The 27,198-nt window shown below is 43.9% G+C and overlaps 2 protein-coding genes and 1 pseudogene across 2 annotated transcripts; all 3 read left to right on the top strand.

Moving 5' to 3' along the window:
* The first annotated feature begins 622 nt into the window (after positions 1-622).
* On the top strand, positions 623-16,085 carry LOC128719058 (serine/threonine-protein kinase MRCK alpha). The gene is made up of 20 exons (XM_053812678.1): positions 623-677; positions 744-1,207; positions 1,283-1,387; positions 1,463-3,336; positions 3,493-3,810; positions 3,874-3,980; positions 6,158-6,607; positions 12,222-12,358; positions 12,686-13,102; positions 13,174-13,602; positions 13,668-13,763; positions 13,835-14,537; positions 14,609-14,707; positions 14,782-14,892; positions 14,976-15,161; positions 15,226-15,316; positions 15,400-15,550; positions 15,630-15,702; positions 15,772-15,896; positions 15,966-16,085. Exons 1-20 carry the CDS (start codon positions 623-625, stop codon positions 16,083-16,085), a joined length of 6,111 nt encoding a protein of 2,036 aa, XP_053668653.1.
* A 4,213-nt stretch (positions 16,086-20,298) lies between these two features.
* Positions 20,299-21,854, top strand: LOC128718462 (U3 small nucleolar RNA-associated protein 25 homolog; annotated as a pseudogene).
* A 534-nt stretch (positions 21,855-22,388) lies between these two features.
* Positions 22,389-26,628, top strand: LOC128707073 (malonate--CoA ligase ACSF3, mitochondrial). Its single transcript, XM_053802019.1, has 3 exons — positions 22,389-22,827; positions 24,906-24,998; positions 25,070-26,628. The coding sequence occupies exons 1-3, from the start codon at positions 22,389-22,391 to the stop codon at positions 26,626-26,628; spliced, it is 2,091 nt and encodes a 696-aa protein (XP_053657994.1).
* Positions 26,629-27,198: the final 570 nt, after the last annotated feature.

Raw genomic sequence — 27,198 nt, 5'->3', positions numbered from 1 at the left:
TTTTCATTTCAGACAGTATTTAAGCCACATCAGTACACCGCATCGTGATCGATCCAATGGTACAGCAGTGCAGCGGTGGTGAACCACTATCACGGTGGTGGCGGTTGTCCTAATGTCCTTTCGCAGGGATATCGCCACCGCCATTCGGTTCCTGTCCCGGAAGGAGCCGGATGTGAACCGCTTTCGTCGCAAACGTTACCAGCACTGGTTAGCATTCATATCGCACCCGACCAGCGATAGAACCAGTAACGGTAGTGGTTTACACTATCACCAAACCCTGTAAGGTAGATGCTGCGAAAGTGCATGAAAGATCCAAATCTTCTCTCTTTTAAGCAGTTGTTTTGCAGTAGTGTAAAATTGTTGCAACATAGCATTAAAATTATTGGTCGGATTGCGGATTGCGGCCGGATAGTACAGAACAACGACGAATGCAACAAAACTAGCACCCGAGGCTTAGATAGGATTTAAGAAATCTATCGCTGAGATAATAAGCAAAAGAAGCACCATACAGACCCATTGGTGGCGTTTATGTTTCGCTTGTGGGGGTAGCTGAATTGACTGCAAACGTGCAAAATTTAGAACAATATCGTAGTAAAGGTGTCAACGATATATGGCAACGACAATGGCTTCCGATCAGAAGGATGTCCTCGCTGGACTGAATCTATCTAAACTGTCCGGTAAGTTTCACGCATTGACGCACATCTGGTTGAAAGTAGTTCATATTTATTTCCATCCGTTTTTAGTTCAATCACCCGCGGCTCGCCTAAAAGAGCTGGAAAACCTCATCCTTGATCACGTTACCTGCAGCGGTACAAATAATAACTTCAGCAACAACGGCAGCAATGGTACCACCACGAACAATAGCGTCAACAGCCCGCTGTTTGGCAGCATCCTCAGTGGTGCAGTTGCTGCTGCGGGGTTATCGGCGGAAAAGTTCCTCTCGGTGGAATCGATGGTAGACTGTCTGGTGGTGCTGTACGACGAATGCTGCAATTCATCGCTTCGCCGCGAAAAGACAGTGTCCGACTTTATCGAGCTGATGAAGTCGGTCGTGCAGAATATCAAACAGTTACGGTTGTCTCGTGACGACTTCGAGGTGCTGAAGGTGATCGGTCGCGGAGCGTTCGGTGAGGTGTGCGTTGTACGGATGCATCACACTAGTCAGATCTATGCGATGAAGATACTGAACAAATGGGAAATGTTGAAGGTAGGTGGATCTCGATCGTAAGTGTAGGTTATGAATGTTTGCGAATGAATTTGTTTTGATTTTTTGTTTTTACAGCGCGCCGAAACGGCTTGCTTCCGCGAGGAGCGCGATGTGCTGGTCTTTGGTGATCGGCGGTGGATAACGAATTTACATTATGCTTTTCAGGACGACATTAACTTGGTAGGTGTAATAAATGCAGATGATACAATGCCTTCTTTCGTAATCATAACCTGTTGAATGTGTTTTTCTTTGTAGTATCTCATTATGGATTACTACTGTGGCGGTGATCTGTTAACGTTGCTGAGCAAGTTCGAGGATCGGCTTCCCGAGGACATGGCACGATTCTATATAGCAGAGATGGTACTGGCAATACATAGCATCCACGAACTGAAGTACGTGCACCGGGACATAAAGCCTGATAATATAGTGCTGGATGCGAGTGGGCATGTTCGGTTAGCCGATTTTGGCTCTTGTTTACGACTTGGTCCGCAAGGAACGGTACAATCAAACGTTGCGGTTGGTACACCCGATTACATCTCACCAGAGATCCTGCGTGCGATGGAAGATGGGCAGGGAAAGTATGGTCCAGAGTGTGATTGGTGGTCGTTGGGTGTCTGCATGTACGAGATGCTGTTCGGGGAAACACCATTCTACGCGGAGAGTCTAGTCGAGACATATGGCAAAATCATGAATCACAAAAACTCGTTCGATTTTCCAAACGACGATGAAGAGTATGGTGTGAGTGAACAGGCGAAGGATTTGATACGGCGGTTGATCTGCGCGCCAGAATATCGGCTCGGCCAAAACGGTATCGACGACTTCAAGGCTCACCCGTGGTTCGAAGGTATCAACTGGGATACGATACGAAACGGGCAGGCACCGTACATCCCGGAGGTTTCTAGTCCAACGGACACGTCAAACTTCGACGTGGATGATACGGACATCAAACTGTCCGATGCTGTACCACCAACGACAAATCCTGCCTTCTCCGGTCATCATCTGCCATTCGTGGGCTTTACTTTTACCAAGGACAGCTCCCTGTCGGACGTAGGCCGATTGTCGCGTGCCATCACGACGAACAACATTAGTCAACCGTTGCCACCGCTGAAGCTGGAAAAGCACGGTTCGGAGGAAAAACAGCGGCTCAGTCCAGACAGTACGCGAAAGCTGCAGGATGAAATCAATATCCTAACCAAGCGCAACTGTGAACTGGAGAGCCAAATCAAGAGTTTCGAACGGGTGGGAGCACTGTCGGTGGGAACGGCAGCCTCTGGTGACTCCGTAGATGGTCAGGTAGATGCGAAGATTAAGGAGAACGAGAAAATGATACGTTTACTGCGGCAGGAAAAAGATGATCTACAGAAAGAACATCAGGATGCAATCGATCGATTAAAGCAGCAGGACAAGGAACTGAAAGATGCACTGGAGCAGCGCAAGCTTGCGATGGCGGAGTATACCGAAGTAACCGACAAGCTTTCTGATCTGCGCCAACAAAAGCAGAAATTGTCTCGGCAGGTACGCGATAAGGAGGAAGAGCTTGAGGTTACAATGCAGAAGGTGGATACACTACGCAGCGAGTTGCGCAAGACGGACAAGTTGCGCCGTGAGCAGGATGCCCGCGTGCAAGATCTAATTTCGGAGCTAAATCGGGAACGTCAGCAGCGCGAGCGTTCTGAAGAGTGCTACCGCCAGTTACAGATGGAAGCACGCAGCCGCAGTTCATCGGAACTAGGATCGTCTAATTCGCTTGGTATCTCTTCATCCGATTCCATTCGGCTAGAAATCGATCGTCTGGAGGTGGAGTACAGCGAGAAGATTAACCAGCAACAGACGCGCTACAACATCGAAATATCGGCCCTAAGAGATCAGCTGAACGAGGCGGACAACCATCGAGAGATGCTTCAGCGGGAGCTACAGCAAGCGCGCGAAAAGCTTGACTCGAGCCGGCTTGAATCTCTCACCGACTCGGAGGAAACGATCCTTGAGTTGCGCAAGCGGCATGAGCGCGAGAAAAAGATTCTGCTCGACGATAATCGTAAACTGATTACGGACTTGGAGATGATCAGTGAAGCAAACCGCCGTCTGACGGCCGAACGGCTGCAAATGGAAAGCGAATATGAGGACCTAAGGTAAGTTTAGGATCAGAGAGAGAGTGAGAGAGAGAGAGAGAAAAAAGAAAGGGAGAGAGAGAGAGAGAGAGAGAGAGAGAAAGAGAGATAAAGTGAAATGTGTTTTGTTAATCATGGTTCCACATTTTCATACACGTATTTGATGTCCTTTTACAGAAATAGACGCCAAGCATTCAGCCAATGGGAACGTCAGATAGCGGAGATCATTCAGTGGGTATCGGACGAAAAAGACGCTCGCGGCTATCTGCAGGCGCTCGCCACGAAAATGACTGAAGAGCTCGAATACCTGAAGCACTCCGGGCCGCTCAATCATAATGCGAGCGACAACAAAAATTGGCGTAATCGACGCTCGCAAAAGCTCGACAAAATGGAACTGCTCAACCTGCAGAGTTCGCTGCAGAACGAAATTCAGGCAAAGGCAGTAATTTCAGAGGAGCTTACGCGCACCAGAACCGATCTCGTAGCGGCTCAAAAGTAATTCCTTGTAGAGTAAATGTGATAGTATTTGCAGTCTAATTTTGTTTTTTTTTTCTTCAGGGATTTGCGGGAGACACGCCAGATTTGTGAATCAATTGGTAGCGAGCTGAAGCGCAAAGAAAGCGTGATAAAGGATCTTCAGCAGCGTCTTGAATCTAACGAAGGATGTGAGTACATCGTAGTTAAACGGTTTTGTTACCTTTTTTTTGTTAATAACCGAGGGAAACGCTATGGATTTTTGCAAGCTTCTCTTTCCCGGACTCCGACTTGGAAATTGGTTCCGGAATTTGATTTTTTTTTACTCTAGACCGTACGGTCATTGTGGAACATATCATAGGCTGGTGTCCTAGGAGCTTATATTTTCTTAAAAGCAGAGTTTTTTTTGCTTCAAAAGATTCAAACGCATCAAAGATAATGCCTGAGAAAATATCGCTGCGATACATGTACGAAATTAGCGCTGTTATAGTATACTTAACGCTGGTTTTTCATGTGCTTCATGGTGTTGGGAGCATTAGTAGCTGGTAGAACTTACCCTAATAGTGTAACACATTTTCTGTAGGTATTGGTTTAGCTGAAGGACAATGCTTTTTATATCGTTTCAAACAATCTTTTCGTACATGTGTTCCCTTTTTTTACACGCAATCATGCATAAAAGGTGTAAATTGGTCGCTTTCAAAATGCGATCTATGTGCTTTGAAGCGGGATCAGTTACTAACCCACCGTATAAAATATTTAACAATGTTAACGTATTCTATTACATAGTCCCAGCAGTGCTTGCTTGTTTAAACGTAGCTCATCAGATCAGAGCGATCCAATCGGATCAATCAATTCGATCGCATTATTAAAGCAAAATAGGTAAATTCTCGTTTCAATCTATGCACACGGTATGCTGCAAATGCACGATTATTTATGATCGTTGATCATTGCCCTGCCTCGTGTGGCGCCCCCTTTTGACATTGGACAAATTATTCAATAATAGCCTAGAATGCTTAGGAAATGCTGGTTTGAAATTGTATATATTAGAACTTTAAGCTAATTCGTGGTGTTTAATGTTGTTAATGTGTAGTCATACATACTACACAAATTCTCTTTGGAGGACATCCAACTGTTCAAGTAAACTTGAATTATCACGAACACAATCGTTTAAGGAACACATTTTATTCACGTCAGCAGACATTCTCAACTCGTCGTTCTATAGTAACGTGTTGTTTGTTTATGAACAGTTCAGAGTATATTATTTCTTATTGGTTCCACCATATAAAGGATATAATTTTCTTTTTGTAAATACTCATGTGTGGTTATTATATTAGCGCGTAGTTCCATCCAGTTACACAATTTTGCTTTACATGAGATTTGCTTAGATGATTCACGAAACTGTACTCAACAACAAAATTGTCTAAATGGCGCGTAGATTGGAAAATGCGTGCAACCCACATAGATGATTAATTTATTTTTGGGTGCTACAGTATTAGCATTTGTCAGTGCCAGTTCGAAGATATCTGTTAGCTATTCCAAAAAGGCCACGAGTTAACCTGAAGATCTAATGTTTCAAAAATATTGTGGACGTTATTCCTCCTCTGTCGTCAAAATTCTTAATTGTTACTATCATCCTACCTCGATGTCTTCATTATCCAACCAATCTCTGTGCTCTTGTGTATGTGTATCTATACTATTAATGTAGTAGCTTTCAGATCTTGAATCCTGGGGATTCATGATTATATATAGTCGTTCGGGGGAAGTTTGCTTTATGGATTAAAAACAAATGGGTGTAGGATACAGATCTGAAAGGAAATGCAACGGGAAGAGACAAGTCACGCTACAGAGAAACCGATTTCATGCCACTGCAATACAGATACAAATACAATGATTATAGAAAAAAGTTGTTAAATAATCGATAAGACCCAAAATAAGCATGAGAATATGACACATGCGATTAGCATTAATTCTACTTCTTGAACTTTGTTCTGCTAGTAAGCAGTCAATTAGGTCTATAGATTAGGCAAATGAATCTACCGGGATCATCCGCTGTCTTTAAATAGTTTTACTAGAAGCCTTCAAAAAGTGTGCTTGTGTGTATGATGTTTGTGTGCGTGTGTGTTACTATGCGTGCTTGTAGCACGCATAAGACTCTTGTTTTGTTTTCCTTTATGCTGATCACAACTAAATTTGTTTGATTGTTCCCTCGTCGATTTGTACGCTCATCGCTCAACAAACAACGTCAAACATCTCTTCCAAATTCTCGATTCTTCCGTACTTCATTGAAAAATACATCAACCTATTTGGCAATGTTCACCATCGGTTCGACTGTTCTATACTACACGATGGTCCCACCCTATTGTCACAGTGCCGCTCCCGGTAATGCAATTGTTGGGTCATGGCGATGGATCGACAGCAAGCAGCCGGAGAAGCACCAGTAGTATACGAGGTTTTGGAAACGGTCTGAACGAACCTCAAATCGCCGGTGGTCGACCGAGAAGTTCGAGGGAAGTGGAAATGCGAGACGTGCTGGAGACGGTTCGGAAGCAGCATTTATCTTCCGCAGTACCGTCAACATCTCACATTACTGCTTCCGATGATGACGACCGGATGGTAGAATGTTTGCTAAAGGATCTCCATCGTGGAGAAGGAAACGGCAAACCAACGGAAGGTAGTAAAGTGAAGAATGCAACGTTAACCGGCGACACAGCAGAGTTGACCGAGTTCGAGCGGGCCGTTTTGAGCAAATACATCCGAGAGCTGCAGGAAACGGGAGGAACTGCTGACATGGAACACAAGGCACAGGCGAACGATCAAGGTGATGATAGTTTGCGTGATAATAGGCTAAGCATGGGAGGAGTGCAGCAAGACGAAAATGGAAACCCACCGGTAGGAAGCGTCGTGACGGCACCGGATGCAGAACAGCATCATCACCAGCCGGCACAAACAGGTGGCATCGAGACAAGTGAAACCGAAAAGGCGAATACAAAGAACGAAACCTTGCCAATGACACCATCACATCCACAGGTTGTAGCATTTGTTGATGCAAGAACGTTCACTAGCACTGGCATTAGCACCGCTAGCACCAATATCGCCATCATCACCGCCACAAATAACAGCAGCGATTATTGCATAGATTACCCGTCGAAGAGCGACGACAATAGCGCCAAAACTAGCCACCCCTTGGAGGGCGATGCTAACGCTAACGATCATAACAGTGTTGCGCCATCATTGTGCTGTTGTACAACTACTACTACTACTACTGCTACTACCACTACTAATGATGCTGTGGAGCAGACGGTCGTACCGTCCGCAACGAGTGCATCCCACTCGTCCTCCTCGTCGAGTGCGGCAGCGATAGCGATGGCGGCATCGACCGGTGGTAACACGACGGTGACAAGGGAGGCGATGGCTGCGATCCGCAATCGAGCAATGAGACGTAACTTTTCCGTGTGGGTCGGTGTGACATCCTGCGTCTGGGGCCTGTTGCTCTACCTAATCAAAACGTATACGTAATACTTCTTTCTTTTCGTTATTTTCTGCATATTCACACCCTTGTTCTTGATGCCCGGCCAAAACCCTACTGCCAGAAACAACAACCCTTAGTTTGACAGCCCTTGTGTGAAGTTTGTTGATGTTGCAGTTTAATGCAATTAACTTGTTTGTATTTTTCATTTTCCAAGTTTTGCTTTTGCTAATGTTTCCATCAAGCATTTGTTTTCTCTTCCAATGCATTTCGGATCTGTTGTGAACAATAGTTGTTTATTTTTCTTTTCTAAATTTGCTGAATCACTTTTTTTTGTTTATTGTTTTGTTTTATATTTTTTCTTAATTTGATTTTACCTTTTATGTGTTCTATGTTTTGTTTCGTTATGATTTGTTCAAGCTTCCAACGGCTTTTTGATACTGTTGTACATTGTTCATATGTGTTTGTGTTTGGATTTTGATATTTGCTTTTCCTTTAATTCGTGTTTTGCTTTAGTGTTTCGTTTTTCAGTGTCAAAAGTTATGTTAAAACAAAAGATTTGTGTTTTCCTTCTGTATTCCAACTTCCTCGTGTACTTTTTTTCCCAACAGTGGCACTACTTTGGAATGTTGCAGTTGGTCAGTGGATTGAGAAGCAAGTTATTTGAATGACTACGTTTTTATAAACAAGTTAAATAAAATGTTTATAACATAAAGTAAACGTTTTAGCGATAGCCACACTACACTGTGTACTGTGTGTGTGTACATCGTGTCTCTCATAAAATAGGTAAGCACCGAGTTAGTATATGTGTGCGATACCGTATCTTTTTTTTTAACAATAATGGAAATGAACTAAACAAAAACACGCACAGTTATTGATTTAAAAACGTAACAACTCGGAATATAATAATATTTGAATAAGGTTAACATAAAAGTGGAAAAAACAGCAATATTTAATATTGTTCATGCCTAAAACGAAGCTAAAACACGCTCAAAACTGACCAACAGCAAAGGAAGAAAAAACAAACAAACAATGATTAAACCTCAACATCAATTAATTCCGTTAATCCTTAATTTCATTCCATTTTTAATAGTATCTTTTAACGGTCGTCTTGCGTTTGTTATATGCTCTGCCATATGTCCCGTAACACACGCAACAAAAATGATTGCTATCTCATTTGCTCGCGCCATTTGTCCTTACATTCGCAACCCATTCGTAATGCGAAAGCGTATGCCACAAACGTTCATTAGCAGCAGCAGCAGCAGTTACAACAACCAGGAGATGCAAATATTGCAAACAATTTGACGAAATAACCAGAGCCCCACCCTTGCTTTGCCGATTGGAATTTTGAATACTCGATACAGGCTATCTCATCTTTCATATATGATCCTCTCACCCATGTATGCGCCCACCATATTGCATCCAGTTGGCTTGATCATCGTTAGTGCTTCAACAGGCGAAATGGCAACAACAGCAGCAAAAATCATCCATTAAAACTATAAACCGGATGCGCACCATACTCAGTCATGCCATAAATCATCTAATGCACTATATCTCCTTATACCTCCCGGCGGGTGTAGTAGTTGCCAACAGCATCCGGTTGTATGCGCGCGCTCGCTGTTTTGCTGCAGAAGAAGAAAAGGACGAAAGCTCTCCTCCCCTTAGCGCTTTCTCAATGCTCAAAATCTCAACCCTTTTACATGACAACCCGAAACCAAATGGTTCGCCTTCGCGCATACCATCCAACCATCCATCCACTACGAACGCTCTCTACATCTGTTGTTCTTCTGTTGTGATGTTTCTTCCTTCTTGCAGATCGTTGTAACAATAATAAACTCGAACAGTGTTGTAGTTGCCATAACAGAAAAGTAACGACGACAATCACTACAACCACCACGACCACAACCATCCGAACCACCGATGACGGTGATGCCGAACAGCAGCGCTACCGATGCTGTACGACGGCACAGGACGAACTCATCGATCCACACGTCACCAATATCGATCATGCCATCCTCATCCCACGCTCGACATTGCCAGAAGTGAACGATTGCCCATCAGTGCCCGTGTTACCGTCTATGTTTCCATCGCCCTCGACGGAACCATCCGTGACGGTGTCACTGTCGGAGCGACTGGATGATCTCGTAATGCTTCTAACGCCTCCCGTAACGCCACAGTTGGTGCCGCGGGAGGAAGAAGATACTGCGTACAGCACTACTGCGGGAGACAGTGCCGAACAAAGCAACACGTCGTCGACTCTCGTCGAAACGGAACATGTCTCGAAGCCCGTATCGTTCATTACGGATAATCAAGTAGCGATTCAACCTATCGAACAGGAAGAGCAAAATCTACACCTTGCATACACCACACCAAAGATCGAATCAGATGACGTGTCGACTGTCGACGATGGCACCGTCAACGTCGTCAGCACCACGGTGGAAACCGTAATGCAGCAGATCCGCTCTTCGATCGAACCGTTTGCAGAAACCGCCAGCCCGAAAGGTGTTATGCCTTCGCGTTCGCGATCACTCTCATCACTGCATGCTTCTTCATCGGCCTCACGTTCGTCATCCTGCTCGTCTCCAACGGTGGATGCAAATGCACCACCGGAACTCTCAAAATCGGCCACCGTCGCAATGCTTACGTTTCAACGCAACCGTCGCAAAGGCAGCGGCCGGAAGCGTAAGAAGCGTCGGGATCGCCATCGAAAGTAGAATACAGTGTTATCGCTCTAGGTTCTAGTCAATGCGTGATAGACGTCCTTATATTCTACTGGAACAACAGTTGTGCAATAGACATATTTAGGGAGCGAAACCAATACTTACTGAAACAGTTTGCATTATGCGAATCTCATCGGCTGATCGAGATTAACACGAATCGTTAGAGCGATCATTCGTTAACGTAGCTTAGCGAGTAATCCATTGGTTATGGTACCCCTTAGAGGAGGTACTATTGTTTTGCATTATTTCAGAATTAGTCACAATCATACATAACAATCGGATCAGTGTTAAATGGAATCTTTTGTCAGCTGAAAGTCGTTAGAAACGATGACAATTTATACAGTCACTTCCAAACCAGCAGCTTTCGACTTACTATCTACTATGTACAAAGTTTTTTCGAACTAGAGATTAAAACTTCCAAGGCAAATGGGCTTGTCGGATCTATATTCACAAACCCTTCTGCTATCAGTTATATCGGGATGAGTCATAAATTTATATATTAGTTTTCTTTGCAGAATGATAATCTGATTTCGTTGTGGAATGTATTGGGTGCGCAATTAAGTTTGAATTTTATGTATTTTTTTTTTCAAACACAAAAAGTTTTAATGTGAAAAAATGAAAAGATTTCCAATCGTTTGCTCCATTTGGTTCGCAATACCGGTGTGATGCAGCATTGAATCATTTTTCCGTGTCTAGTTCTCTTCCTTCATGAAATAATTTCATTTGTTTATGAATAGTCTTCTACACTGTAGTTAAAAATTACGGTTTCGTTTTATTACAACTCATAATAATTAATCCCGCCAATGTCCCACCAAAATTTGCCAATAAAATTCAACCTGTTTGTCGCTGGAACGGTGTTTTTTGACAACAAATCTGTTCCATTTGTTACATGGCTTTGATTGGTTTCTCCCCCAAACAGTGAGAACTATATTGCGCCCGTTATACAAACCGATCAATATGCTTCCAATGCAAGGAACATGTGAAAAATCCTTTATTACCTTAGCATCATTCAAACTGGGAAACTCTTCTTCTGTTGCGTTTGCTCCCGGTCTGTTAAGTAGCATGTTAGTGCAAGTAGAACTGTTATTGTGTAGGATACCTCAAACACTATCGGTAGAAAAGGAACTAAACCTTCTGTTGATTTAATTATTTCACATAAGAATGTTTTTGTAGGCCGTATAGTTGGTTTTACGAAGAAAAAAACAGGAATTATACTCGGAAAAGAAATTATTGAATTCAAAGAAATATAGAATGCAGATCAATGGAAACATCTGTACACGTCGTGTGGGTTGTTTGATAATTTTTCAACCTTTTTTCTTTTCTAGTTGTTCAAAGGTAGCAACTATCCCTTAGAAGTTTATACCTTTTTTTCTTCCCAAACCATAAGCTCGGTACACTGTTGTGGTAGGTACAGCAGTGTGCAGTTTTGTTTGTTTGTTTTTGTTTTACTTGTCCAACATTCTTCCCCCTTAATTCATTTTTTTCCACGCGTTAACATCGTATGTGTGAGGTAATTAACTATTCTATATACTCTGATCAAGCAGCTGCCTAAAGAATAACCAACAGCTAGGACATATTGCAACATATCAGACTAATGCGCACCATACAGTGCCAGTATATGTTTCTGTTGAACAAACTAGCAATGTAATCTACAGCAGAGTTATCCATTTGATTGTTCCTAGTGTTTTTTTTTATCTGATGAGAGCGAACAAGAAATCGAAACATTGTTAAATTCTCATCAAACACTACGTTCAGAATCATGTACTAATACAACAAATCATGTACGTTCTTTCTCTCTTTCTCTCTCTCTTTTCTTGTATTTTATATCTTCCTTCAACATCCGCTCGAAAATTGTTCGACTCCCCCAAAATCCGTTGAACCTGAAACTCATCATGCGCATTATATGACCATGTTTGTTTTTTATTTTGTATTTTTTTTTAAATTACCTTTGGCAACTTATTACAATGAAACTTCACCACGCCACACAATCAAAAATCTACCAACATTCACTATTATTTTATTTCTTGTTTTTCCATGTACATTCCATGCGTTTGCGTTTTGTTTGCAAAACTTGTTCATTCCATCATACGTACAAAATGCTTTTTATGCCATGCGCATCCTCATCATTTCTCGTGTAAATAACTCCTTGGTTTTGATGCGTGTGTGATGTTGGTGTGTAACAAATCGTCCTTAAAATCTAAAAAAAAAACACGAAACCAACTTACGGAACCACGGGTACGCCACAGTCCTGGAAAGGCCCTCCTCTCAGATGTCCTATCTGGATCACTTCTTGAAAGAGTCTGGCGGCGTTGGAAGTGGTGGTGGTGGCGGAGGTGGTTCCAGCTCAACGACGCACACAAACTCAACGTTGGCCATCAACATGGTAAGTCGTTTGACTTTCGTATTTCATTTCATATGTGATGTTTTGGTATAGCTGAATTTAGTTTTCCATCCTACTTAGTCCTTTGCTCGTGAAAGTAAATAAGATTTTCGTTTCATTTGGTGCGACGGTGTCGTCGTAATTGCCTCAACTTTGTACACACGACAAACTTCTTCAAGATTTGAAGTTTCCTTAGTATGAAATTTAAGAATTTATAGTAGAAATAATGGAGCAAATAATATATGGAGAAGTCTATCGTTTGTACAACCGTTTAGTAGAATATACTTGAACACTTGGTTTTAATGCACACACCGTTTACCTCGCAAGCAGCCAACAGCCGGATCGAGCAGTAGCACAGTACCACCGCACCGCAAAAGCAGTAGCGGTAGCCAGCACGTAAACACATCCACCAGTTCCTCCTCGAACAATCTCACTTCCACGAATGCACCACACCTTACCCAAACCCATAATCAAAGCCTCTCTTCACTACACAAACAACAATTACACCACCAACAGGTGCAGCAGCAAAGTCAGGTGCAATCGCAGCAGTTGCAATCGCAGCATACGTACAGCAATCAGCAGCAGCTGCTTCAACAGCAACAGCAGGAACAGGCACAGCAGCAGCAGCAGCAACCAACGATGCATCATTCGAACTATTCAATGGAAAGCGAGGATGGTGATGTGGAAGATAATAATCGCGGCCACTCACTGTCTAGTTCGAAGAGCAATCTGAGCGATCACTCACTGGTAAGATCACATGAAGAACGTAATCGTATGCAATTGTGTATTACATGTTCATATATCTGTTCCTTTTGCAGAGCATGCACAGCGTGATGATGTCGCACCAGCAGGACTTGCATCCCCATCGGCAGCAGAAAGCGAAAGTGCACCAGTTTCTCGTGCGGACCTTTTCCAGTCCAACCAAATGCAATCACTGCACATCGCTAATGGTGGGCCTAACGCGGCAGGGTGTGGTGTGCGAGCTGTGTGGTTTTGCTTGCCACATGATCTGCTGCCCGAAGGTGCCGACCCAGTGTCCGGTACCGTCCGATCAGACGAAACGCCCCCTCGGGATCGATCCGACGCGCGGCATCGGTACGGCGTACGAGGGCTACGTGAAGGTACCTAAACTGGGCGGTGTCAAGCGTGGTTGGGTGCGCCAGTTTGTCGTTGTGTGCGATTTTAAGCTGTTCCTCTATGATATCTCCGCCGATCGCAGCGCGCTGCCAAGTGTGCACGTCACGCAGGTAAGCGTCGAACTGTACTTTCAGCACATATTTCCACGGGTAATATCGTTTTCCCACGATTGCAGGTTTTGGATATGCGTGATCCTGAGTTTACGGTGTCTGGGGTGCGCGAAAGCGATGTCATTCACGCGACGAAAAAAGACGTACCATGCATATTTAGAGTGAGTGTAGATCACTGGCCCAATGCGACGATCAGTGTTGTATAGTAAATGCTTCCGTTTTCTCTGTTCAGATTACGACATCCCTGCTAGACGGTGGACCTTCCTTGCAAACGCTAATGCTAGCGGACACGGAATCGGAAAAGGCAAAATGGGTTGTGGCACTAAGCGAACTTCATCGTATACTGAAGCGCAACAATCTACCGAACACGGCCATGTTCCGCGTGCGTGAGGTGCTCGACAGTACCGTGTCGGCAATCCGGAACGCGCTGAGCGCCCTGATTATCGACCCAGAGCGGATACTCCTCGGCACGGAAGATGGGCTGTTCTGTCTCGATCTGGATCGCAGCCAAATAGCACGCATCGGCGAAAGCAAGAAGGTGTACCAGCTGTGGTACATCGCCGAAGAGCAGCTGCTGGTGATCCTGTGCGGTAAGCAGCGACATCTACGGCTGTTACCGATTCGTGCCCTCGAAACGGTTGACGTCGAGTGGATCAAGGTGGCAGAATCGAAGAATTGCATCACGGCCTGCACCGGAATTATCGAGCGCGGACCGCAACCCGTGTTTTGCATCGTCCTAGCGCTGAAGCGCCAAAACACGTCACAGATTGTGGTATATGTCGTGAACCGGGATCGTAGCCGGCATCACAAGATGTGCGAGTTTACGGTTGCGTACCCTGTGCAGAGCTTGCAGGTTTTATCCGACATGCGGTTGGCTGTTGGTCACCAGAGTGGTTTCACCGCATACTGCCTGCAGGGTGCGGCCAAAGCAATGCGTACGTATTGACGGGCGAAAAGGGAGTACTTTTACCTAACTTTCAGTAAATATAAAATTTTCTTTCCGTAGCTTTAGTACATCCGGAAAATCAGTTGAATAATTTCCTCAATTTTTCTGGCGTTGATGCGTGGCGAGTGATTGAAATACAGTCTGGCCACGGAGGCAATGGTAAGCGATAAATGATTGGTGGTATAGGTTAAAGTTTTGTGTTGAAGTTTTACAATTTTCCTTTCCCACCCTAGTGCACGGTGAATATTTACTCGTATTCCAAACGCTCGCTATCTATGTCGACCTGCAGGGGCGTAAATCACGCGATCGCGAAATCATGTATCCGGCTGTCCCTAAGCATATCAGTGAGTGTTATTAATTGACCAGCTCCAGCAAATGGTTAGTTGAAAGGTTGCTTTACTCACTTCTTGCATTGTACCTTCATCAGCATACTGTGACGGTCATCTACTAGTCTACTCGGAAACCCATCTGGACATCTTCAACACGCAAACCGCGGAATGGGTGCAGTCAATTGGTTTAAAACGTTCCCGTCCACTGATGAACAATGGCAGCCTTACGTTGACCTATCTCAATGACAGCGTACACGTCGTTTACCTGGCGAACATGCATACGAGTAGGTGTTATCTGCTGCTTCCTGCAAAGCAAGCAAACGTAATAAAAGTATCCTTTCATTACAGGAGAATTGCTCAATCTTTCCCCATGTGATCGCGATGGTCGTCTGAAATCTAAACGGTTTTCATTACGCGAACCTAATCGAACCATTCGAACGTAAGCATACGGTTTTAAGCATTAGTTGAATCTATCTACAATCTTGCAAGCTGTTAAACTGTATTGCAATTTCGTCCCCACAGGAGCACCGATCGTCGCTCGAAGCTAATCTCTGCACCAACTAACTTCAACCATATCTCGCACATGGGTCCCGGAGATGGAATTCAAAAGCAACGGTTGCTCGATCTTCCAACGACGATCGAGACGGCCGACCAGAGTACACAACAGCAACGGGTAATTTATTGCAATAAGCTACGAAGGATTTGTTGCCTAATTTCATGTTATTTTCTTTCATATGGTGGTAATTGTGCAGATTTCAACGATGCGCCATGCACCGCCACCTCCTCGTGCGCCTCCTCGTCCATCCATGATCCATCAACTAAATGGTGAGCTTTGTTTTGTACTCTTACCTGTTCTGTTGATACTAATATTGAAATTATTACGAACATATGTAGGATCGAACAATTCCCTGCCAGGTGCAAAACGTACCGCCCCTGCCAGGCCACGCGATCAGCCTCCATCGTTACCACGTTCACCTAGTCCGTTGGGAAGCATGTCCTCATTGCATGACGTTCTAAAGGTACATAAGGCGGTAGTTTCCTTTATTTTTGTTCTCTGCAATTGTTTAATATTCTCTGTCCATTTCCAGGTTTCGGTTGCCGATATGCAATCGGAATCAAGGCAAAGTGTGGCGAGCAACAACTCCAGCTCGGTATCTACGCCGCCTTCCCCAACAAACGATCGATTAAGTTCAAGCTACGATTCATAATGGTGAGCAATGGACATGAGTATTAGGCGAATCTGTTTTGTACTAATGCATCTGAATGAAACTATGAACTGTACGAATGCATCAGAATCTCTATTCCAGATGATTCTTGAAGTCTCAAAGATTCCGTACAAAATTGCTTATTTCAGAATCAAAAAGTATAAAAATAATCTTAAACTCATATCTCCGGAGCAATCTTTTAATGTTTCATGAATCTTTTGAGAGTCGGCTCCTGATCTAAGTGACTCCTTGCTACAGATTCATATGAATGATTCTTCTCAAAACGTTCATGATTCATTATAAAGAGAGCTAGAAGAAAAGAGAAAAGACACAATTATGAGTACGTTTCCTGATGTTCATTTCCGTTACAGTTTCCTGAAATATTTCACCAAATTGCTAACCATTCGCTCCACGCTGGAACACAGTGGACGGTCGTTTTGCTTAAAAGGGCCGCCAGCAGCACGCCATTCCGATCGCCGCGAAATGGACGGATCGGATACTTAGCGACGATGAGTGTGTTATTGATTATTTTGTATTGTTTTTGTTAAAGCTTCATATAAAAAATGCGCCATATATCGTTACATCGAGTTTCCGCGAAGGAGGCAATCAAATTTCACGCCTGCATTCATATTTCTCTTCCTCCCGCGCACAACATGTGTGTGGGGGTAGGTGTTGCTAAGGGTTCCATTTTAAACTAACCGTGATCGTAGCATGCGGTGCTAAGTAATGATTAATGATCTCTTCCCCTGTCTATCTCTCTATTGCTGTCCAAAACCTTAGTTTAAATACATTTTTTTATATTAAATTTTCATTCATTCATTCATTTCCTTCACTCAGCATATGCCACAGCTCTATGCGATCAAACACTCATCATTACGTAACGTGAGACAAAACAACAAAAAAATCAGGAAACTGTATCAATTATGACAACCAAATGACTTGCGGTCGGGTTGTAGTCGATTAAATGAACAAACTTACAAGCTAAGGCGGTGGGTGTGATTTGTAACCATACGAAACGGGCAACCTCCTTTTGCTGTGGAGTTTTTCTGCCGTGTTCCGTTGCGCTTTTCACGTGCGTGTGCGTGTGTGTATGTGTGTGTTGCACAGGTTGTAGGAAACGTTAGTTGGTAGCGAAAGAAAGAGAGGGAATAGATACATTGAACCATCCTCTCATTACCATTAAGCGGTTTAGAATGCAGTGAAAGATGTGAAAAAAATTGTACGCCTATTGTATACTATGGTCATTATATCTACTCTCTAGAAACAAACAAAAGACGCCATGTATTCCTGCCGAATAATAGTATTTGATATTCATTCCTACATACAATAACACATGTTGTAAAAAGTATCACAACCGGTAGCGGTAGGCAGTCGGGTTCGTCTACAATCGATCCTATAGAATAGCAAGCTGATGAAAATTAGAAAAGAATTCATTCATACTATACTGTACCAGTTCTTGTTCATCACGTTACTCCCCTATCGACGGTTCACTAATGTTTCTCCAATGTTTAAAGTCATCGAATTCCAAAACAACGATCATTAGCATGGTCGGGCAGAATTTGGCTGTCCAAAGCTTACCATAACCTCATCGTATTAAACCTTAACGAAGCTGCTTTTTTTCACACACTACTACATTGTACATTGCGCATTAGCAAACGATCCCGTTTTGGTGGATTCTACCGTACACACATGCGCACGCACAGTTACAAACATGGCTAATAATAAAAAAGTGCGCCTATGTAGCGAGTGTCTCTGCTACGGCAACATAAATTCACAAACACACCGATGGTGCTTCCAAACGTAGCAGAATTAAACTGTAAGGTTAAAATTTGCACGTCGGTACGCGCAGCACACGCACGATGAAAGGGATGCAACAGCGACTCCACGTTGGCCTGAAACAAGCAGCAATGTGTCAATATACAAGAGTGAATTTAGTGGTGTGTCGGGGAGTAAAATTACAAAACAAAAAAAAAAAAACAAATGAAATCAAATTATACATACCTTCAGAATGTTTACATGCATACAACTAGTAACGAAAGTGAACTTGTGAAGCGGCACACACCCCCGTGATAGGAGCGTGTCCTTATTGTGACTAGCAAACGGTAGAATGCAATCGTTTAGTGGCGCACACAGACAACAAACCACTAAGACCGTGCTGCAGAAAAAGAAATGAAACCATGAGGACAATATTTAGTATTTTCAATGCAGATTAATACTGCATTTGTTGCATAATGTTATAACACGGAATGTCGTGGCCTGAGATAAGATGAGACAAGTGACTCAACGGGGGGCTGCAACGAGCAGGGACATGGGAATGAGCGCCTGATAATGTAGGTGGTACCAGGAGTGCAGTAGTGTACTGGATGGCGATCGTAGTTATGTACGTTTAAAATATCGATCATCAATCATAAAGTTCACACGCATTGCATAAATTAGCTAACGTTTACATTATACGGTTTACTACTCACTGATTGAAGCAAAGGGCGCGCCGCGCAGTCCTAGGTAGTATGCAGGGAACGAATAATCCAGCACGTAACCATAAAATGAAGATTGATGCTAATGAAATTAATGTCCCATTTCAAACAGGGTTTTATGTAACTTAAATTTATCGCTTGTTTTAATTTCCTTTTCTAAGCACCGGTACGCGCCTAAATTGAAGCTGCTAGTTTATCGATTGGTTTTACTTACTATCTGTTATAAGATCGCCCCAAGGTGGCGGCACACTTACAAATTGAATGCGCCATTCTTTTATCGTCCTTTTGTTAGTGAAAGTTCTTTCAGTTTTATTTATTTGAATGTATCAATTAGCCCCGGAAATTGATGTTAATTTATGTGTAGCCGTTGAAATGTGCAGCGTGATGCGTGACACGTTATAGTAATGCTAACGAAAGGTAATGGTAAACAAACACGAGTTCACAAACCCTACATTCGGAACGGTTGAAGAAGGTTGCGGAGCCAGAGGGTCAATTTTCGGGCATGTAGCAACAAACTGAACGGCAACAGTACGGTGTTGCGTGGGTTATTGGCTGCGCCTTACTGTACATTTGTGCGAAGAAGAAGAAGAATAAGAAACAAACATACGGTACATCCTCATGCGCTAGAAAAAAAAAAACACTTTTTCCCACAGGTAACGCGTATTTGATTCAAACGGCAACGAAAGTGAAATAACATGAAACACTTACAAGACGCATGACTAGAGCAGCATTGCGAAGAATTATGGAGTGCGGATACAAACTAAAATAACAAAACGAGCCAAACAGAGTGAAATTGTGTTGTTTCTTTTTTCTTGTGTGTACATTTTGAGAATGAGAAAGTTATTCAACCCTTCAAGCGTAATTGGTTCACCTTGTAGAATGTTTATTTTAGTTTCGATTTTCGATCTAAGTTGTTGTAAGTTATCCTTACACTTATCTATACGTTCGCATCTATTCTTCATCTGATGGTCATAGTCTGTTCACAACATCTGTTTACAAGAAGACAACCATCTAATACATTTTTTATGTTTGTCAATGATCATAGTCCTTATCGAACAAATTGAAGTCTAGTTCTGTAATTCTTTTATCGACTTCTTCGATGTTATTATTACATAATTACCGATTACTGTAGTAATGCGCACAACAAATTAAATGGGTACGAATGCACACGACCGGACCGGATCAATCCCGCGTTCGCAGGACTGACCATCCAGCTACGGGTAAATAAATTCACAGAAAGCCAGAAATGGCAGGCCTAGACCTCTGTTTTTGCCGATAAAGATGAAGAAGTAGAAGTCGATTAACCAATAATGTGTGTGCTCATACATTTTTGTAGTTCTGCTTCCACTGTGCATTGGTAACAACCGAATTCGCGTGATGCGATGATAGACAAGTAGCCATTGAGTTTCGGTTCCAAGTCAGCTAGCAATCACTCTGAGTATAAAGCTAATTCAACAACAATTCAGGTAGTGTTACCCGTATTCTAACATTCTTGCATTACTTCCATCCCATTTTTCTGTTTCTTTAAATTACAGTTCGTGAAGCAAGTACATACTTGAAAAAGTTATTTGTTATGGGTACAATTAAAAGAAACACACAGCGACGTACGCTTACACGACGTACGTACGCGACGCGAAGGACAAGAAAGTGCAGAAACTGCGAGTGAATAATCGAATGAAATCTCCAAAGAAACCGAACTACCCTCAGCTGAAGATGGAAATGTTTCCACTGATTCGTACACCATGCATACGACGTTCAGATTAACTCCTGCAATGTTGGAAACACTTACCCAGGAGTCACGCCCGATGGATACACTCAGGATTGCATTTAAAAGCCTAGGGAACGTAACCGTCGAACTACCGAAATGTAGTAGTACCAGCAGCTGTTGTGACCCGCGCAATGTGGATAGAATACGGACGCAAAAAACATTACAGCGCGATAATGCAGACCAGCTGCGGCACGTCTACAGTTGTCATGCGTTGAACCATATCCTAAAAGCAGTCGGCAAGGTGCAAAATCACATGCTCAAGTTGACAGTTAGTAGAGGGAAGAAATTCAAACCCGACGAGGATTCGTTTCGGCGACGAGTGAAACAATCTCCAACGGATGAAAAGGAATTTAGAAATCGCGAGAAACCAGAATTTCGCGATCAAGGATATGTGCGACCCAAGGTGTTAATCATCGTGCCTTTTCGAGAATCAGCTTGGCAGTGCGTAAGCGTCTTAAAGCATCTTTTCATCGGTGCTGAAGAGAAGAATGTGCTCAATTGAAGCGTTTTACCGACGAATATGATGGTAGAGCCCCACCTAAATCCAAAGCCATCCGATTATGAGCGTATGTTCGCCGAGAACATTGATGATAACTTTCGGCTTGGGATAGCATTCAACCGTTCGATGATGAGGCTATACCCACATCTGACCTAATTATTGCGTCACCGCTTAGGCTCCGGATGACAATCAGTTCGAAGGCTGAACAGCATCGTGGTTACGATTTCGTCACCAATATAGAGCTACTTATTAACGACAAGCGGACGTATGTTATGCACAGAACTGGGATCACGTACTGGAGCATTTGCATCTACAACCGAAATGCATCATAAATACGGATTTCTCGCGCGTCCGTAATTGGTGCTTGAATGGATGGAGCAAATTCTACTACAAGACCGTGCTAATCTCTACATTTGAACTACCAACGTTCCGGGCGATATATAACAGAAAGTTTGAAAATTATTGAGGCAAAGTGCGGTCAACCAAAAGTGTCAATACTGGCAGCATCAAATACGTGATGGTTCGTGCGGTACAAAGTTTCCAACGTTTACATACGAGCACATTGCAAGGAGCGGCAGTTGCTCGTTTTGTACACTTTGTAAATGTTATCCTACGACAAGCTCGTACTGTTGCGATGGCACACTGCATGATCTATGTACCGTGGTACTTCGATTTCGTACGTTTACGTAATTATCTCATGCAGGGTGTGTACAAGAGTGTAGCTTCACGCAGCTTCACGCATCTGCTAGTACACGACCGATGCAAAGATTGCCCGTGCCCGTATTATGTTCTTCCATGGTAGAAAACACTTTCTACTCTACTCCGAACGGGCACACTACTTTTGGCGCTTTCGCATACGGGGTGTTTCCCATTTGATTATGTACGCACCGCCCGTGTATCCACAATTCTACCCCGAGCTGATAAACTTGATGAGCGCGAACGATCATGGCATGGGCGAGGAGAAGATGATGGTGACGCTGCTATTCACTGCATACGATTGCTATTCACTGCGTACGAGAGTAATTGTTTAACTATTCAATAAACAAACACATATCAATGCAGCATTTGCAAAAAACCGTCTAATTTTAATATTTCAAACTGCAGTTTGAAATATTTCATTTGATATGCCAGAAAGAAAAGTCAACTCGAAAAAAGCTATCTCGGATTTGCTCGACTTCATGTTTGGCTTTTGAGTGTCAACTGTCAAAATTCTGAACGTGAACCAACCGATTCCTCTGCTGCAGAGAGACTTCAAAATAAATCAAGTCGGCATTGCGAACGTGTTTTTCCTCAACTGCGGGCAGACAGTGAACCGAATAAGTATAAAGATAACCATTATTTGAAAAAAAAAAAAACATTAACTTTAACATAAAACTCCCTGCAAAAGCGGTATTTATTCATGGTGGGATACAGTGCAGAAAGCGTGAAACTTTTCCACTACAATCCAGAGTGAAAGTGCACTGCAATACAACTGAAACACAGCTCGCAAACATTGTGGCAAAAACAAATATCCTTTGCAAGGAACGAGTGATAATAGGTGGTGCATTGTGAGCATCGTCTTGAATATGACGAAATTCATGGTTGCCAGGCGTTGCCTGGAGGTGGCCACCGACACGCTCGGATCGTCCGCTGCTACTTTCACGCCCCGGTTCGGTGCATCATTCTCCTGGATGAAACATTACTCCCTTCGCTTACGGTCACAGTCGGCCCGGTTGAGTGCCCGCAGCTACTCCACACAGGCCGATAATCGAAAACCGGCCACCAAGGACTTTGACGATGGCGATCGTCCCCCGCTGGATCCGGAAGCGGTACATGCGGATCTACTGCGCCGACTAACGAAGCTGTACGAACAGGAAGTGGCCCGGGAATTGATCGTGCCGCCGTTTAAGCGAGCCTTGCTGTACGGTGAAAAGGCGGCCATTCGTGATCAGATGGGAAATTTTAGCTTCATCCAGCTGTACGAAGCCGTCAAGCGGCTAGCGGCACAGATATCCAAATGTTGCGGTATGTATCTAATGTTTCAGCATGATGCAATTCTTTTTCAGTTCGTGGTTGGAAGAGATGCAGTTCGCTGTGGTGTGTGGTGACACGAAGTGCGTGTAAAACGGCTCGCGCTGGGAGTTCGCTTTTTTTGGAAACATGACACACGTCCAAGGTCGCGCTCATGGATGCACGACATCGACCCGCGCGAAGGATGGCGCCAATAAGGAAAACAACATAGCAAATGGTGTGTTTTGCAAAACAAGATATTTGCGCAGCTGGGTTTTTTTTAGAACCTAAACCACCAAACGATAACCATTGGGAGAAAGATTTCGCGGTGGCGATCTAAGCGATAATATCCCCTACGGCAATAGGAGGGTGCACCATGATGGATGTGCGTGTGTGTCGCCCCACTGATCGTTAGCCGTGGTTGTTTTGTGCGTTTTATGCGACGTTCTCACAGTTTAAAACCCCCCTCACCTTGAACCTGGTCGGTGGGACCGGTCTGCAAGGAAAATGTTGTTTACCACCAACTTCATGCTCGATCTCACCTCAAGGTCGTACAAATGACTTCAAGCAAACTGTCGTAGTACTGAAAAAGCGATAAATGCATTCGGAAGTATTCGTTAATACAACGAGGTTGAGATAACCGATGTGCTTTGTAATATTTAATTTCAATTTCTCATCCTGTGTCCATCCTTTTCAAGGTTTACGTATAAGGCAGGAAACATAAGACTTAAGTGAAATGGACACGCTATATATCCTCTGCAGGAGCGATCATATTACGGTGTCAATTTTTTCTTCATGTTTGTATGACCAGCTTTTCGCTACATTTGATACGATAAACGTACGCAACAATTGTATATTTCTCTGAAAAAGTGACACTTCGGATAAAATGACATGCTACAGTGCAAGAAACCCCGCTTCGTAGACACGAATATGTTAATAAGATCAGAATGTAAACAACCAGAGCCAGGGAAGGTGTATGGCTGTAATCGCTTCTGCACCGTCCATCACCATCATACTGTTTTGATTTCGCGAGATAAGATTTACGTGATAGACGTACGGGGTGTACCCGTGACTTCTGTCGCACGACCAACGCCGGCGTCATAGATCTGGCGCAGGTTTGTCAAGACGTTGACGGGCACGATCACCATCGAATGAGGGAGGAAGGTGTTCGATTGTATGCTATTTTTAATGTTACCTTCCCGAGCAATGCGCCCGCAAAGTAGAATGTTTAGCCTGACCCATTTGACGAACGGCCAACGGGAGAGAAGCCGGTCATCAACGGCACGGTGGTTCAGGTTAACTGCTTTCCTATCGTTTGTCAGCCGGTGTCAACCGCCAACGTAGTAATGCGATAACCCGCTACGGATTGTTTCGCTTCGTTGATTTTCCTCTTCCTTTTGTACGGTGCGGTGTTTTGTTTAGTTGAGGTTTGTTTTTGCATCCCTCCCTGTACTGTGTATAAGTGCGTACGATAGATGTTTTGTTTTGTTTGGCACCACCCTAATCTAGAGCGATTGAAGGGGTTTTTAGTCAAAGTGAAACGTGAAACTGATTATTCTACAATTTTGTTGCTTTTATAGCTTCTCTCAGTGTGTGTTTTTTTTTCATTCGGATATTTCTTGAACTACTGCTAAAATATTAACCATGAATGTTGAATTAATTCAAGGGCCATTAATTATGTATTGACATTGATCAAGTGTCATCTTGAGCTAGTAAAGGATTTCCATTCCATTTCATGATTTTTTTTTTTATTATAAATACGTCCTGTAAGCCATTATATTACATACATCCCTACATCTACATACTAGTAGAAACCCAAAGATTGGCAAAAATCGGATTCCGTACCGTGGAGAAGCAATCGCGAAACAACCGAGACCATTTTCTGCATGAGTGTTCACTATAACCATTTTGCGCGGCAGTGCTAAGTGAATGGTAAATAAAATCCGATTTGCTGATAGCAATGAAGGTGTAAAAAAGTTAGAATGCATTCGGTCATTTGCAGAAATGTATGATGAAGTAATCAGTTAAAAACATTTTTACATCAGACGCTCAAGAATGATCGATTAGTTTTCATTGTGATTTTTCTTTTACAGGCAGTGCTTCCCAGTCCCGTGTGGCATTTCTTTGCCCCAACAATATTACGTACGTGATCAGCCAGTGGGCTTGCTGGTTTTCGGGACAAGTTGGTAAGAACAAATCCTGGATTATTTCACCCTTGCGTCAATTTATTTGTTTGTTTCTTTTGCCTTTCCGGTAGCCGTGCCCTTGAACGCAAAATATCCGGCCGATTTGCTCGAGTACTACATCAAAGATTCGGATGCGTCCCTCCTGCTAACTACGGCGGAATTTCTTCCCCTGGCCGAACCACTCGCTGCCAAGCTGCAAAAACCCTTGCTGGTGGTGAATCACGAACTGATAAATGCAAATGGAGCCACAAACGGTGGTGATGCATCGTCCATGGCGGACGTTTCCTACCTAGATCCAAGGAGAGAAAATTTGCTGCAACTGAACGATACGCTCGTGGTGGAAAGTGCGCTGAATGGTGAATTCTACCGCGATGCCAACGCTTTGATCCTGTACACCTCCGGCACGACGGGCAAACCGAAGGGAGTCGTGCTGAGTTACGCCAATCTGGACGCTCAACTGCGTGCCCTTTCGCACGCATGGCAAGTAAGTGCGGCCGATTCGGTACTGCACACACTACCGCTGAACCACGTTCATGGTACGATCAATGCGCTGAACTTACCGCTGGCGGTCGGGGCCAAGTGTGTTATGCTGCCGAAGTTTGACAGCAGCAGCGTATGGAGCTACCTGCTGAACGTGAACATGACCACCAAGGAGCGCGTTAACGTGTTCATGGGCGTACCGACGATGTACGGGTTGCTGATCCGCGAGTATGACAGTGTGTTCGGGAAGAACGCTCGCATGTGTGACTATGTCAAGACACATTGCAAGAACAAGATTCGACTTATGATATCCGGCTCGGCACCACTGCCGGGCAACATTTTCGATCGCTGGAATGAAATAACCGGCCACCGGTTGCTGGAACGCTACGGTATGACCGAAATCGGTATGGCCATCTCGAACCCTTACATGCAGGACGGTGAACTGCGCAGCAGAAGGCAAGGTTGCGTAGGAATGCCATTGCCCGGTGTTAGCGTGCGCATTGTAGACGCCGAAAGTGGTCGTCAGTTGACGCTTGAAGGTCGCGAAAATGAAGGAATTTGGCAGACAACAACCGGGACAGTGGCACCAAAGCCAACCGTGCCGGCGGATTCCATTGCGGGCCAGCTGCACGTGAAGGGAAGCTCGGTATTTAGCGCATACTGGCAAAGGCCACAAGAAACAGCTTCCGAGTTCGATGCGGAAGGTTGGTTCCGGACGGGTGATACGGCACGTTACGAAAACGGTACGATACGTATCCTGGGACGCACCTCCGTTGATATAATCAAATCGGGTGGCTTCAAGCTGTCCGCGCTCGAGATTGAAACGGCACTGCACGAACATCCGGACACGAGCGACGTGGCGGTACTAGGTTTGCCCGACGAAACCTGGGGCCAACGGGTAGTGGCCGTGATCAGCTTGCGTGACCAGGCGGCCGCCACACCCGAAACGTTCAGCATTCCGAAGCTGCTCGTGTGGTTGGAACAAAAGCTTCCGAAGCAAGCCATTCCAAAGGAAGTTCGAATAGTGGAGGAAATACCGCGCAATGCAATGGGTAAGATCAACAAACGGGAACTGATCGATAGCTTGTTTGGAGACAACGCAGCGACACCGGAAAGCACAGAACCACAGAATGTCGTCGAAAAGCCTTAGACAGTCTATCCCATTAATTATGTGACTGTTAAGGCTAACGCGCACAGAAACGTATTTATACCACAAGCACATCCCACATCATCCGGCGAAGCAGAATAAGAGGTAGGAAATGTGATCAATATCGCACTAGTCACAGAAGGTATCTTCCGCTTTCTTCCCGCCGGTGATTTGGGTGTGCTCATTGTCGCAGCATGCATTATTGAATAATTGTGATTCTGTTTTTCTGACACATTTGTTCCAACCTTTCGGGTACTTGCGGCAAAAAGCGTGAGGCTGGAGAATACTTGGCGTGGGCTTCCTACCGAGTGAGGGATGATATTCAGCGGGTAGGAAACTAATGAACGAAACACGTTGGAAACAAGCTTTTGACAACAAGGTTCCAAATTTGTTGACGAATTATAATGCAACTTACAGTGGCTACAGTTCGTTTCGATTTTTAGATATCCGAAACAAAATTATGTTCTTTCCTAAGAATAATATGCTGTCGACATCTTGGGAATGGAGCACATTACATAACAGGCGATGAAAAAGTGTTTGTGTTACGATAACACGTCGAGCAACGTATGAATA

This window comes from Anopheles marshallii, chromosome 2 (assembly GCF_943734725.1).
Source record: "Anopheles marshallii chromosome 2, idAnoMarsDA_429_01, whole genome shotgun sequence".
Lineage (NCBI taxonomy): Eukaryota > Metazoa > Arthropoda > Insecta > Diptera > Culicidae > Anopheles > Anopheles marshallii.
The sequence above is the reverse complement of the archived record's forward strand: the minus strand, read 5'-3'. Positions and strand labels throughout refer to the sequence as shown.